Here is a 14,328-nt window from a genome sequence, read left to right on the forward strand (position 1 = left end):
TTCCACGAGCAACAGAGCTGACACTGAAGTAGAGAAACGAGGGAAAACACTCCCTGATTTTTAATCTGACTTTCAATAACAGCTCAGTGGGTGTCACACACGCACTTCCAGATCCTGTGTGGGAAACCCTGGTTGGGGAGGGGAAGGACAGAGACTCAGAATGGGGGTGGAGGGACCTGAAATCCAAGACCTGGGGTGAAGAGGAAAGGGTGAGTGGGCTACATTCCAATGACTCCCAGTGGAGGCAAGCCAGAGGTCTGGGTCCCCCACCCTCACCTCGAGTGCTCCAGAGTGGGGGGGGGGGTGATTGGGCACATGGGAGTCTGTCATCTTTACCCCACACCCCGAGGAACCAGTGGTGGGGCTGCAGGAGAAGAAAGTGGGCACCCTTCCTCCTTACCCTCCCAGCCACTCTGAAGTGTGGGGAAGGGGAGCCACCGCCTCTGTTTCAGAGGGAGGCTCAGAGAGGGCAAATTGCTAGCCCAAAATTGTGCAGGACAGCAAGGACTAGAACCCAGAACGCTGGGCTGCCCAAAGGGAGGGCTGCTGTTGTTGTACTGCAGTGCCCCTGCTGGGCAGAGGGAGTGAGACTCAGTAGGGAAGCAGAAGAGAGAATCACAGATTCCCTCCCACATGGGAACACTATAAATTCCCCATCCCACCCCTGCCCCCAGACTCCTCCCCATAACCTCTCTGGGTACCTGATTCCCTGGTCTGTGCACTGCAGCCTTGACAAAGGCTATGTACCCCTATGTACCCCTGTTGACAAAGGGTCCTTATTATGCTCCCAACTGGACCAGGGCTGAGGTTGAGGGTTCAGCCTCAGAAACTGTCTTTGGCCGGGGCAGGGGACATGGAATTACTTCTTCCTCCCTCCCTCCAAGTCCCCAAGCAATCCCTCGGGCCACTCCTGGAAATCTCCATTATTATTATTTCTAAATCGGTACAAAACTGACAGTGATCAGCTCCGGTGACGAGAGGTAGAAACCCGGCCAGGCAGCCGGGGAAAATGGGGTGGGTGAGTTAGGGGATAGGGCCAACCTGGTGTTGGGATAAGGGGTCAGTCAGATCCTGAGGGCCTCCACTATGGGTGGGGATGCATGCCTATCTCTCTCAGGTACAACTCTCTCACTCTTATTCTATTCCTGGCTCTGCCTCTACAAAGACTTATCAAGACAACCTGAGACCTGATGGAGACAGAGTCTTAGGCAGTTGGACTGAGGTGGGACTGGGACATATGCTATCATCATAGCATAACGTGACCCCCCTCTCCCAGGCACCATCTTTCCCACCACCACCAGTCCCCGACAAACTCCACATCCCCCAACTTAGCAGCCCGTCCTAGTGCAGGAGATAACCGAGAAGTGGGACCTAGCATCACGGAGAGAAAAAGATTCTTTGAGGAGTTTCCTCTCCACACTGTCAAACAAAACAAAACGAATTTTAGCCCGGGGGCAATCTGGCTTTGGGGTCAGGAGGGGTGAGGGGCACCCGGCAGGGACCATTGAGTTAAGGCTGGAAGGTAGGTGGTTGCGTCTCTGGGGGCTGCTGGGCAGGGAGGTCTCCCTGGATGAGGGAGAGCTCAGCCTTCTCTCCCTGGCGGCTGTTGGACCTCAGCCCTCGGACCCCTTCGGTCCTTGGGATACTTGCATCTCTCTGCCCTGTGCCAGTGGTGCTGCCGGGGAGAAGGCCTGGCATCAAAAACCTGCCAGGATCCGCGACAAGGGGATGGACGAAATGAGAGCCCTGTGAGCGGAGCTGGGGAGCAGGGAGAAACACTGGAGGGTAGATAGGACAACTGAGGACTGACAGACACTTGAGAGGACAGACATTGGAAAAGAGGACGTGGGGTAAAGACGGACACACTGTGGGGAAGATGGGCAGGGGCCCGACCAAGACAGCACCTCCTCACCCCACCCTCCATTTCACACGGTCACCCCTTGGCCCACAGGTTGTGGCCCCTCCTAGGGCCGGGCACTACACTACAGCACTGAAGGTGTCTGACCCAGGGAGACTCAGGTGGGAGGGGAGGACTGGGGAGTGGCGGGGAGGCTCCCTCTCGCCCTCTGATTCTCGTGGGGAGGTGTGTGGCTGTAGGGGTGCTTCAGGCCCGGAGCCCAGAGTTCTCCTCCGGGGGTTCCCTGCTCTGGCCCTGGTGTCCCGCGGGAGGCTGGCCCCGCCCCGCCCTCCCTTTCGCTGGGACAGTGCTGCTGCAAGGCGCACGCGGCGTCACATGATGGCGCAGCGGTTGCGGCGCAGCGCGCCCTGGAAGCGCAGAGCAGCGTGCACGTGTTTGCAGCGGGCGCAGCCCACACTCTTGAGCAGCTCGCTGAAGAGCAGCAGGATGTGCCAGTTGTACTTGGCCGAGCACTCCACGTAGCCGCACTTCCAGGTCTTGCGCACCAAGTGCGACACGTTCCAGCGTGGAATCACGCGTCCTCGTTGCAGGTCGCGCTTGTTGCCCACGATGATGATGGGCGTCTCCGAGGTGCCGATCACCCTGCGGGTTGAGGCAGAAATTTGGGGGCGCTGCCAGTCTCGCAACCACTGGGCTCCGCGTTAGCCTGTACTCTGTTCTAGGTGCAGCCTCAACCCCTTGAGGAAGGTTACATCTTTAAAGAACACATCCGAAAAAGTCGATACTATTGTTCTGCCTATTTTACAGACAAGAAAACTGAGACTTATATATCAAAGCTGATCCGCGGCCATGCACTCCCAGCCCCTGCTCTTCACTATTAGCGTAGCCAACGTTATAAGTCGGGGTCCCAAAATGAGTCAACAGAAGTGGGGTAAGTGATCCACACCTGAAATTACAGCACTCGGGAGGCCTGAGGCAGGGGGATTTTGAGTACAAAACCACCCTAGCAACATAGTGAAACCCTGTCCAAAAAAAAAAAGGAAAAGAAAAAAGAAAAGAAAGAAAAGGGGTGGGGACTCGTGGGAACCAGAAAACTCAGTACATTTCACCTATGACCCATCCTCCAGCGCCCCCGTCCTTGTACCATCCCTTTTTTGGAGACAGGCTAGCATTCGGGCATCCACTGAGGTAGCAGCAATAGATTGTCACAACTCCTCACCTCGTCTCCAGGATCTGCTGACGGATAGTCTTGACGTACTCAAAGCTGTCAAAGCAGCAGATGTCATAGACCAGGATGTAGGCGTGGACGCTTCGGAGTCCCCTGCAGCAGGCATCTGCCCACTCCTGCAACACCCCCGGGCCAGTACCACAGTCAGAGCAGCCATGAGGCCTCCCAGCCTCCAGCCACCCTGTCAAACGGACACCAAACCGGTCCTTTATACCCTCCACCCCCAGCCCCCAGAAGGCTAGCCCTAGGTACTCAGAGCTGTAACTCGCCCTCCCCTGTCAGATAGAGCAAGCCACAAGCTGGCTGACTTTCTGGCCTACAGCACTATCTTGTATGAATCTGGAGGTTGGATCTGCCTGATCCATCCATCCAGTCCTTTGTTCAAAGTGCATTTATAAATTCCCCTAAGAGCACAGGCCTGAGTGGTTGTTCCTACTGTAATAATATCTTCTGAGGCTTAGCCGAAGCTCGGATTTACCACTTTTTCTGCAAGAAAGGGACTGTGCCCACCATCTCCTGTGTCTGAGGCCATGGATTATACCTGGTTACAACTATCCTATTTCCGGTTCCTCACAACTGCAGTGAACACCCAAGAGGGTCAGGACCCGGTTCTTTTCATTTTATACACTCCCTCTTTCTGTCCCTTGTTTAGTGAATCTTTAGCTTTTTAACAGCACCAACTGCGTGGATAAGCTCTCTCCATGGTGCTGAACCCACAGCCCCTGCAAGCCCAAGTAAGCCCTATCCGCAACACAGCCCTCAGGTTGCTGTCTGAATGCAAGTGTGAGAAAAGACCTAAACTGGATGCATAAGGGGGTGGGATAGGGGAGAGACACAGGACTCTTGATCCTCCTCCTCTGACTTTCAAATGCTGGGATCACAAGCATGCATCACCACGCCAGTCTTGACTATTTGAGTATTTTAAAATATTTTTGTCTGAGAGAACTTCTCATGGAGGGGCTCGCAGAGCTGAAGCTCAAGATGAATAGGCCCATGGAAAGGCTAAATGTGTTAACGAGACGGTTCCCTAAGAGATTAATTAGCTAGTCAGTCTGCCAACAGATGTAATTGCAGAAGTCTGTTCAGAAAGGCAGTGTGCAGAAAGGACGTCCCCGAAGCTTTGGGGCAGAGACCTTGGGAGGCAAAGGAAAGCAGGGCCTCCTCTCATGAGGTCCAGAGACAAGACTAGAAGGGGAGGAAAGGGATGCACTGCAGTCCCAAAGCATGGCCTGGCATGCCTGAGGCCCTGGGTTGCACCTCCAGTTCATACAAAAGGAAGGCCAGAAGAAGGCAGAAACATGTCTCCAGGCCCAGCTTGCATGGTCGAGGTAAGAGTTTCAGCTGAGGTAGGAGACTTGGGTGGCAGCTGTGGAGTGTGGAGTTGGAAGTGGCACCAACTCAAAGGCTCGGGAGATACTGCAGTGGGTATCTCTGGGGAGATGATATGGCATCTTTGTGCTGAGGTTTTAAGTTTTGGTGCAGAGGCAGGATACAGAGGACAGATCTAAGAATGGAGAAAAATCACGAAACTACTTCCTCCTGGTCCAGAGAACACTGTGTTCAGTGGGACACCCATTACCTTGGCATGGGGGGTGGGTAGGGCAGGGGCCTGCACGCCTATGCAACTCCCCTCTCACCCCATATGAGGACTGGAGATCCCTAGAAGAGGGAGAGATAGGTTCCATGCTGTAAGCTCTCTTCTGGGCTACCAGAGAGCAGCTGCCAGACTTTGAGGGTGACAGTCCTACCCCTCCTCCAACACCCTGCCTCCTCAAGGGGACCCCAGGATGCCTCCTACTCACTCCTCTCAGGAGCCTCTTAAAAGGAAACAGCAGAAAGCTCCCGATTGGCTAGGCTGTCCCTCCACTCCTTAACTGAAGGGAGGCGTGGAGAAAGCTCAGTCTTCCTGCCAGTGTATTCCACACAGGGTTCTAATGTGTTCCCCTAGAAGTCATCCTTGAGCTGTACCAAGTCAGAGGACAGAGTGAACATACAGCCCAGTGGTAAGGAATGTGTGCTTCATGAACAAAGCCCTGGGTTCAGCTCCAAGCTGACAGAGACAAAGACAGAGGAGAGAAACAGAACTTGAGTACAGCTGCAGGGTCTCAGCCACCTGGCCTCAGCCATGAGTTCCTGGGCATCTCCTTTGGCAGGTTGCACGTGCCCTCTAACTTCAGCTTCCTGCTCTGGAGAAGGTACCATGGAAGGCAACAGTCTTAGACTCAAGCACGTGTTACTCCATTTCTAGAAAGTAGCCACCAAGATTCTTAAGATTTATATTTAATAGTAACATTTTTGAGGTCCCTTCTTATGACTTCTGTACTAAAAGTCCCTTAACCAGGAGTGAAATCTTTGAGATTATAGCACCAAATATAAGGGCCAATCAAGAAGAAAAAGGACACCAGGTGTTGTGGTACATGCTTTTAATCCCAGCACTTGGGAGGCAGAGGCAGGTGGATTTCTGAGTTGGAGGCCAGCCTGGTCTACAGAGTGAGCTACAGGACATCAGGAGCTATCCCTAGAAGAGGGAGATCCCTAGAAGAGGGAGAGATAGGTTCCATGCTGTAAGCTCTCTTCTGGGCTACCAGAGAGCAGCTGCCAGACTTTGAGGGTGACAGTCCTACCCCTCCTCCAACACCCTGCCTCCTCAAGGGGACCCCAGGATGCCTCCTACTCACTCCTCTGTGTGTGTGGAGAGACCCTATCTCAAAAAACCAAAAAGAAGAAGAAGAAGAGGAGGAGGAGGAGGAGGAGGAGGAGGAGGAGGAGGAGGAGGAGGAGGAGGAATCACACAAACGTGATACTGCATCGGAAGTGGAGGCTGGAGGTTTAGGGGTTCAAGGTCATCCTTGGCTATAGAAAAATGTTTTGGGTCAGTTTGAGCTAAATGAGACCCTGACTCAAAAATAAAAGCAAACCCCCTAAGTAATAAGAACCCAAAACAGGCAAATGATATTAGTAGTTCTCATGAGGGGAAAAGAGAAACACGAAAGAAAGCCTTAAATATACAGAAAAATGCACAACTTCACTCACAGTCGAAAATGCAAATCACAGATCACACCGAGAACATCCTCTCTCATATTCAACAGTGGTTCCCAGCCTTCCTAAGGCTGCAGCCCCTCAGCACAGTTTCTCGTGTTGTGGTGACCCTCAACCATTAAATTATTTTGTTGTTACTTCAGAACTATAATTTTGCTACTGTTATGAATCATGACTGACATTCAGAATATCTGATATGTGACTCTCCCAAAGAGGGCACAATCCGAAGGCTGAGAACAGCTATTCTAGTGTCGAAAATGGTAAAGTTTTATTAAACACAAAACTTTTAGAGAAGGGTCTCTGGAGATACCTTTCAAATCCCGTCCATTCCAGTAACTGATCCTGTAAATATAGTGACTTATGTGCAAACTCTGATTTGTGCAAAGGCTGTTTATTCATTTGGCACTGACCCAACTGGTATAAGACTGGAATCCACCCAGTTGTCCAATAAGAGAGAAAACCTTTGCAATGAAGTCTTGAGTAGCCACGAGAAGAGAATGACAATGTCCTCCAGATTGGGACAGGAATAGTAGCTTTAGTTGTAATTTTAAGTGTAGTGCCACACACCTTTAATCCTACACTCAGGAGACAGAAACAGATGGATTTCTTTGAACCTGGTCTACATAGTGAGTTCCAGGACATCCAGGGCTACATACAAAGGCCCTGTCTCAAAAACAAAACAAAACAAAACAAAACAAAACAAAACAAAACAAGCACCATCCCAAACCACCATAAAACCAAAACCAATAAAAAACAAATGGTAAGTTGAAGAAGCAACGGCCAGGCTTAGAGGTGCATGCCTGTTACCTTGGCTACTCTGAAGACTATGCAAGAGGATTTCAAGTTCAAGGCCAGCCTGGGCAACAGAGCAAGAGCTTGCTTCTGGCCGGGCAGTGGTGGCGCACGCCTTTAATCCCAGCACTTGGGAGGCAGAGGCAGGCTGATTTCTGAGTTCGAGGCCAGCCTGGTCTACAGAGTGAGTTTCAGGACAGCCAGGGCTACACAGAGAAACCCTGTCTTGGAAAAAACAAACAACAACAACAACCCCCGCCCACCCAAAAAAAAAAGAGCTTGCCTCTGAATAAAAACAAGGTAGAAGCTTGGGCATGTCGCTGAGTGGAGACCCTGGGTTCTATCCTAGGCATCAAACAACAACCATAACAAGACACAGAACATTGTGGGGTTTATTTTTACATAAAAAGGGGAAGATGAAATGAGAATGCAGCTTCTTACTTGAGTGTCAACGAAAGATCAGAGACACTGGCTAGGGTGAATACGCAGAGGGTGAAGGAGAAGAGGCAGGACACACCGCACACCGCTCTAGGCCACAGTTCAAGCATTTCAACTGCATCTTGCCTGTTCTAAAATTAGTAAAGATATATGCACAACTGACCCTAAAAAGAGTAACTTGGGCTTGGAGCCAGGTTTCGTCAATGTTTCCACATGGGAAGCAGAAGGTTCTGGCCTGGGACTCACTGCCCTGACCTCTCAGGCACACTGTGCAACACGAGCTCACACGCTTGCTGCTCACTCAGATCAGGCTAAAGTATTTACAACAGGATAGATGGGAAGCCCTCCTGCTGGGGTTGCTCAGACTCTGCTGAGCTCCAGCAGGCCCCAGCCTGGGATGGCTGGATTTTCTGTTACAACTAGCCAGGGTCTCTGCATACGCTGCATACGCTGCATACGCTGGCCAGAGGACTCTGCAGTGAGCAAAACACATCTGGGACCTCAGTTTCCCCTGCAGTCAACTTTCTCCCAAAGCTAAAGGCAGAGAGAGGTGTAAAGGCCCTGGTTCTAAAAGCTGGGGGAAGGTGCCTGGGAATGGGGGGTGCAGATAATGGGGGCCTTTACATTTTAACTGCAGGGGGACTAGAAGCAGTCCTAAGGCTGGGGAACAGGGTACCTGGAAGAAAAAAGGTCCTTGGGCAAGAGATCTGACTGGGGTCTCCAGAGTTGCTGAGAACACACCTCAGGTCTCTGCCCTGCTGACCTTTCTACAGAAGACAACGAGAGCTTGAGGTCGTGGCAGGCAGAGCTGAGTATGAACAGGCAGTTACTGTTCTCTGCTCCTCTTCCCCTGCCCCTGCTTTGTTGAGGCATCGCCTTCTGTGACCCCATACTCCCAAGTGGGCTAGACCCTTCCAACCAGCACTGCTCAGCTCCCTCGTCTCCTTCAAAGGCAACATTCATTACACTGTATAATAACTGCCTGTTATGTTAGTCTTTTCTCACCAGACTATGAGTTCCTTGAAAGCAAATTTTCATATCTGATTTTGCTGACCATTCGAATGGTTCTGGTGCCCAGTGCAGGGCCTGGCACACATTAAACACTCATCAGACATCTTCTGAATTCACTAGCACACAAATGGAGCACCTTCTTGCGATGGCTTTAAGGAGGGAGGCCCAGAGTATAGTGTAGAGCTCCTGACTCTGCGGCCAGAGCTGGGGAGGTAGAGTGTAGTCTCCCCTTCCCCGTTGCCTGTTGCCGGAGGGAGCTTACCTGCAGTGTGTTGACAGGGAAGGCGCTGATGGGTGGGAAGTCCAGGATCTGCAGGTCGTGCACATGGCCATTCATGACCACAGCAGGCAGGTAGAGGCGGCGGGTGGTGGTGGGCACACAGACCTCGCTGAACTCGTTGTATAAGAATTGGCGCACGATGGCACTCTTGCCTACACCTCGCGCCCCCAGCACGGCCACCCGGTAGGTGGAGACCATGCCTCCCGCCCCACTCCGCCACCGCGTCCTTGCCTGGGGCTCCTCCGGGCTGCATATTCCAGGGGCTGGGGGCTCAGCCACCGTCAGGACCAACCATTGCTCCCTCTGCTTGCCTCTGGCCCTCTGTGGCCACCACCTAGACTGGGGGACAAGAGATGGGGGCGTGGCTCAGTGCTCTGGCTTATCCCTGAACCTGTGCTGAACTTTCCCACGGCTGCGTCTTTGCTGAAACTACCATTGCCACCTGGAAAGCTTTCTTTTTCTAAGACTCCTTATCTCAATCTATCCCCCAAGTTCTTCACCTTTCTTTAATCCACTCTTTTTGCAACCCTTGATTCTTCACCGGGTCTGATTCCCCTCAACCTAAGCATACTTCTCTGCATAGCATTAGACTTGGGTTTAAATTCCAGTCCCAGCCCCAAGCCTGGGACAACCACCAGCTCCTCTCCATCTCATCCCGAAGAACAAACGAATTTTAGTGGAGGCCCTCTTGGCATCCTCAGGGGAGAAAACTCTTTTTTTTATATGGAACCGCTCTCATATTCTGGATATCTTAATTTTGAGATAAAGGCCCACAGCAGCCACAGTTACTAAGATGACCTAAAATGCCCCCAGCATTTCCCAAAGTCCCACTGAACTCGATGACTGCATTGACTCTAGAGAGTAATACATTAGAGCACTGGCTGCTGGCCTGCCCACACAGTTATCCTCGGTCAACACAATATACCCCTAAGGGGGAAGTATTCCTATTTGCACTTCAGAGAAGTTCCATGTGCTCCAAACCGCACAGCTGGGAGCCTCAGCTACTTTCCACGGGTTGCAATGCTTGTCATGTTTAAGCTTAGTGATTCTAAACACTGACAGGCTACAAGTCGGTCTTTGACTTCTCTTGGAGCTCAGAGGGCCTGGCAGTTGCACAGCTGCTGCCCAGGAAGGGGCTGGACTCTGGAGAGGAATCCATTACCTCTTTGCTCACTCAGTTCCTGTGACTTAGAGCGTGAGCATATGTCCCAGCTTTGATGTTTTTAGTGGCAGGTCTGTGGGTAAAACATCTACTTTGGAGTCATGCTCTGCACCTGTGTAAAGCGGAGCCAATAACCCCCAAGACCAGCTCAGTAAATCTCTTAGCTGGAAGGAAAAAAAAATCTTCCTCCTGGGTTGAATGAGGACCCCCCCCCCCCAACCTCTTAGTAAGTTGATGCAGAGAGGTGGCTTATTGGGCTCTGATGGTTTTGTTTTCATCATGTCATGTGTGTGTGTTTGGCAGAAGCATGTTCTTGTCATATATGCATGGTTCATAGCTGAATGCCCCCAAGGCTGACCGGGTTCACAACACTCAATCTATGTTATGTATGTGTGCACAATGGTAAATAAAAGACAGGGTTTGGAGCAAGAATCACCAAGGTTTGATTCCCAGCTCTGCCATTTCCCTAAAGGATGACCTTGGCCAAGAAACTTCATAGGTATTGTGAGGTTGTCCATGGAAAGCTCAGTGCCTGGCACAGAGTGGGTTTTGCAATGAACAGTGGTTACTGGTCATCTAAGGTTTTCCCAGGGGCTCAGTTGAACCGCCTAGCAATCTAGGAATGGGTCACTATCTACAGTTTGCATGGGCTCATGAACTTGTAGTGTGTGTACCTGGGCATGCACGTAGTGTGTGATGCCTTTCATTTTACTGAAGAACAAAATCCATCACCAACAAATCAAGACCCAGAGACTTAGGGAAGGAAGCCGCCTTATCTCAGCCCAGGACTCTAACCTCATCTGTGCCTCATGCATGTCCCTCCCCAACAGGTGCTCATCTGAGCCTGCTCCCAACCGAGACAAAACTAACCCTCCCACTACGCATATCCCCGTCAGGTCCTTAGGCCTCTGGGGCATCCCTGGATGCCGCCAGCTTGGCAAAGAGACTCAGCTGGGTTAATTACATAACAGCACAAGCAGGTGGGGATGGGGGAGTCCTGGGCAGTACAAGAAAGCAAAGAGCAAGAAAGAAGAACGTGGACTCACTCTGGGTGTGGCGAGATTTCAGACTGTATCCTACCTGCAGATTCTCAAGCCTCAAAACCAACTCTTCCTGAGTAGTAGCAGAAACGAAAACCAGGTACAGCCTGGGAGTCAAAAAGTGGGTACAAGAACAACCCCCCTATGCACCAGGCAGCCTCTGGAACTACCAGGCCTAAGTGTGGTCCTGTCCCCAACTCAGAGGGGACAGATGCCCCTTCAGCTCTTCCCAGGCACAGGTCCTGGGTCTAAGCGGTTTACTAAGCCCACATGCCTGGTTATGTGGAGGTGAAAGGTCTGTCCCAGGAAGCAGGGCCCAGGCCCCCTGAGCTTCCCCAGGGCCTGCATTCTGCAGTGAGTCTGCAGACAGCTCCCTGCAAGAGGCAGGGGTCACATACTCGGGCCACAGTCTCTTTCTAGTCCCTTCCCCGGCCTAGGCACCTTGGGTCTCTACCTCACACTGGGGAGGTCGGGGTTCTGAGGATCCTAAAGGCCGAGTCGTACGTCCACGTCCTCGGGTGGTGTGTCCCTACCACGTCCGCGTGGGGGTGGGGGCGCCGGCGGATGCCGGGCTCCCAATGACCCGATCGGTGGCAGGTGAGGGGGCTGCAGGAACCCCGTTGGCTGCCCGCCCCAGCTCCACTCCTGCGGCCCCTTGCCCGCCGCCCCCTCCCCGGGTTGCCCCTCACCCCGCGGTCGCCCCGCTCCTCCTCCTCCCGCTTACCCAGGGCTGTCCCGGCTGCCTGCCCCCTGCCCTGGCCGGCGCGGCCGCGCTCCCCCCGGGCTCTGGCGCTGCCTTGGGCTCCCCCGCCCGGGGGGAGGATGAGGGGCGCCGCCCGCGGCCCGGGCGCGGCGGGCTGGGGCGCGGGGGGCCGCAGCACCGAGGGTCGCTCAGCTGCTCGCCCTGCGGAGCGCGCCGCCCCACTCGCGCCGGCGGAGGGGGAGGCGGGCGCGGGGGGGGGGGTTCCGCTGGGTCCCCGAGCCCGACGGATTCACTGGGGCGCCACGGGACCAGTTCCCCAATCCCTAACCTCGACCTTCATTCCTCCCCTACGCCCCAGGCCCGCCCCCCGAGACTCTCCCCTGGGAGAATGTAGCTGGAGCCTAGACGAGTTGGGGGCGGGGACGAGAAAGGCCCTGGAGCCTCTGCCTTCATTTCGACTCCCTTCCCTCACAGCCTCGCACCCTGCCCTCCGTAGGGCTTTCCCCTCCTCCCCATGCTCTGTCCTTCTGACCCTTACCGATACAGTCAGTCAGTGACTGGCAGATGCCCAGCGTGTGTCCTGCCCTGGGTGCTGGCATCCAGATTCTTGCTCTTCCAACACTGAAGGACGGAGTAGAGGGTGGTCACTCTCACCCTTCACTGCGGCAGGGAACAGCAGGCCAGGCTAGCGCCAAGCAAAGCTGGTCCCCTGCCAAAGCATGACCTCCACTCCTCTAAGGCTGCGGATCCCTCTCCTCTGTGAGATCCCAGCATTTGCTGGGCTTGAGGGCTCAGTTCCTCTTGTATTTAATCTAAAATAGTCCTCACCAACATATTTTTATCAGTAGGTAACATCCCAATGTGGTAAGAGCTTTGCCTAAATCCTCAAGTTAAATCCCCAGAACATTCCACAAAGGAGGTTGTTTTCCCCATTTTACAGATGAGATCACTGAGGCTGAGACAGGGTGAGTAACTCCTCTTACTTAAAATGCAAAATGGAATACTAAGGCGGTGTCACTAGCAGCTCAGCAGAGGGCTCACATAGTTTAGTGGAGAGGCCAAAGATAAATCCCTGTGTGAAGTCAGAAGGTGCCTTAGAGGGCAAATCAGGTGGAGCATGTTAGAGAGGTCAGCTGAGACTAGGAGCAATTGTAGGGGCTTTGAAAGTCCAGAGACCTAACAGAATGCTTCAGGCTGGAAGAATGGGGTCAGAAGAGGCTGAGAGAGGTTACGACCTTCTTGACCTCTTCTTGTTCCCCTAAAAGGCTCTCAAAGACCATTTTAGTTACTTTTCTTGTTGGTGTGGCAAGAACCTGACAAAAGTGACTTTTAATTTTGGCTCATCGAAATAGTCACAGTCTATTGTGGCCAGAAGGCAAAGTGGTGGTGCTGTGAAGTCCCTGGTGCTGTCGCAGCCTGCAGCTTGAAGCAGAGGTGCATGCTAGTGTTAAGCTAGAATTTCAGTTTCCCCTTTTGCCTTTTTAGTTAATCAGTGGGCTGGTGCTGCCTAAGATTCAGATGGGGTACCCCCCCCCCCTTCAGTTAAACTTCTCTGGAAACACACTAACAGATATGCCCAAAGATGTGTTTCCTAGATGACTTCAACTCTGGTGAAGTTGACAAGGAAGATTAGCTCTCCCAGACCCAAGCCAGGAGTGTCCTCAGTCCTATACTGGGTGGACAGGGGGTCTCTGAAGCACTGCACCACACCTGGGCATTCAATGCCTCTAGGGTGGTGGGGAGAAACAGGTCTGGTATCAGGCACCAAGGGTTTTCTGCATGGGACTGAATCCTCCTAAGCTAATACCAGCTATCTCACTGAGCCCACTTCCCTTCTCCCTTTGGACTCTGTGTTTTGGGCATTTTCCCAACTGTTGCCCCCATCTCTGCTGTGCAGAAAGCATGGTGATCCGTGCTTCCCAGTCAGACAGCCACATACATGATTCCAGTCCTGCCTTGGACTGTGTGACCGAGACAAGAAACCCGTGACAGCTGAAATAGATTCCAGTCCTTTCCATCACTGGTGCAGACAGGACCTAAATGAACCACAGTGTGCGAAGTCTTCAGAATACCTGGCATGGAGCCCCAGTGTGTGGTCATCTCTCTCAGGATGAACAGCACTGTGGGAAAGCATTTCCATTTATTCTAGGTGGGCCCAAGAGTTGCAATATGTGGGTTTGACAAGGGTCGGAGCTAACACTGAAACAAGGTTAGGACTGGGGAGGTCAGGGCCCCTCTTTCAGAGGACCACTTTGAGGCTGAGTGGGAATCAGATGTGACTGGACCCAAGGGATTCCAGAGGAGTCACTGACATCCTCTTAGCTTGATTAAATCATCCAGGACACTCTTTCCTACTGCATTCAAAAATCTTTCACCCTCATCTTGCGTGAGGATACAGGCTTTCTGTTATTCCCCCAAGACATAGGTCTATTTCAGCTTGAAGGGGACTAGAACTAAGAAACCCAGCAAAGCTGTCCACTACAGATTATGGAACCTCATGCTTCAGTGGTATGCCACTTAAAGAATTGCTTTTATTTAAAAACAAACAGCAGTAGTATCTTTATAAAATGATACATTTGCCTGAATTTAAGCTAAATTCATTTTGCTTTGCTGGGAAAGTTCAAGGGGTTTGGTCCTTTGATCTGTCTGGCCTTGAGCCTCTTGTAGCTCAGCTGAGGATACCTGGTGGCCGAGGTGCAAGTTCACAAATGCAGGTTCTGGGCGAGCAATTGTGTGTGCCCCTCTGTAACATCTGAAAACAGGGCCTGGAAGGAGAC

The 14,328-nt window shown here is 52.4% G+C and overlaps 1 protein-coding gene across 2 annotated transcripts; it reads right to left on the reverse strand.

The window, feature by feature from the left end:
• Positions 1-29: 29 nt before the first annotated feature.
• Rasl10b (RAS like family 10 member B) lies at positions 30-12,293 on the reverse strand. Of its 2 annotated transcripts, none has more exons than XM_034507818.2 (4): positions 12,090-12,293; positions 8,629-8,985; positions 3,078-3,202; positions 30-2,500 (listed from the first exon to the last, which is right to left on the reverse strand). In XM_034507818.2, the coding sequence occupies exons 2-4, from the start codon at positions 8,842-8,844 to the stop codon at positions 2,230-2,232; spliced, it is 612 nt and encodes a 203-aa protein (XP_034363709.1). In that variant the 5' UTR covers positions 8,845-8,985; positions 12,090-12,293; the 3' UTR covers positions 30-2,229. The 2 variants fall into 2 exon arrangements, with proteins under 2 accessions (XP_034363709.1, XP_034363708.1); XM_034507817.2 differs by lacking the exon at positions 12,090-12,293 and adding an exon at positions 11,573-11,738 and having other exon boundaries at positions 1,029-2,500.
• Between the last annotated feature and the right edge of the window lie 2,035 nt (positions 12,294-14,328).

This window comes from Arvicanthis niloticus, chromosome 6 (assembly GCF_011762505.2).
Source record: "Arvicanthis niloticus isolate mArvNil1 chromosome 6, mArvNil1.pat.X, whole genome shotgun sequence".
In the NCBI taxonomy this organism is placed as follows: Eukaryota; Metazoa; Chordata; class Mammalia; order Rodentia; family Muridae; genus Arvicanthis; species Arvicanthis niloticus.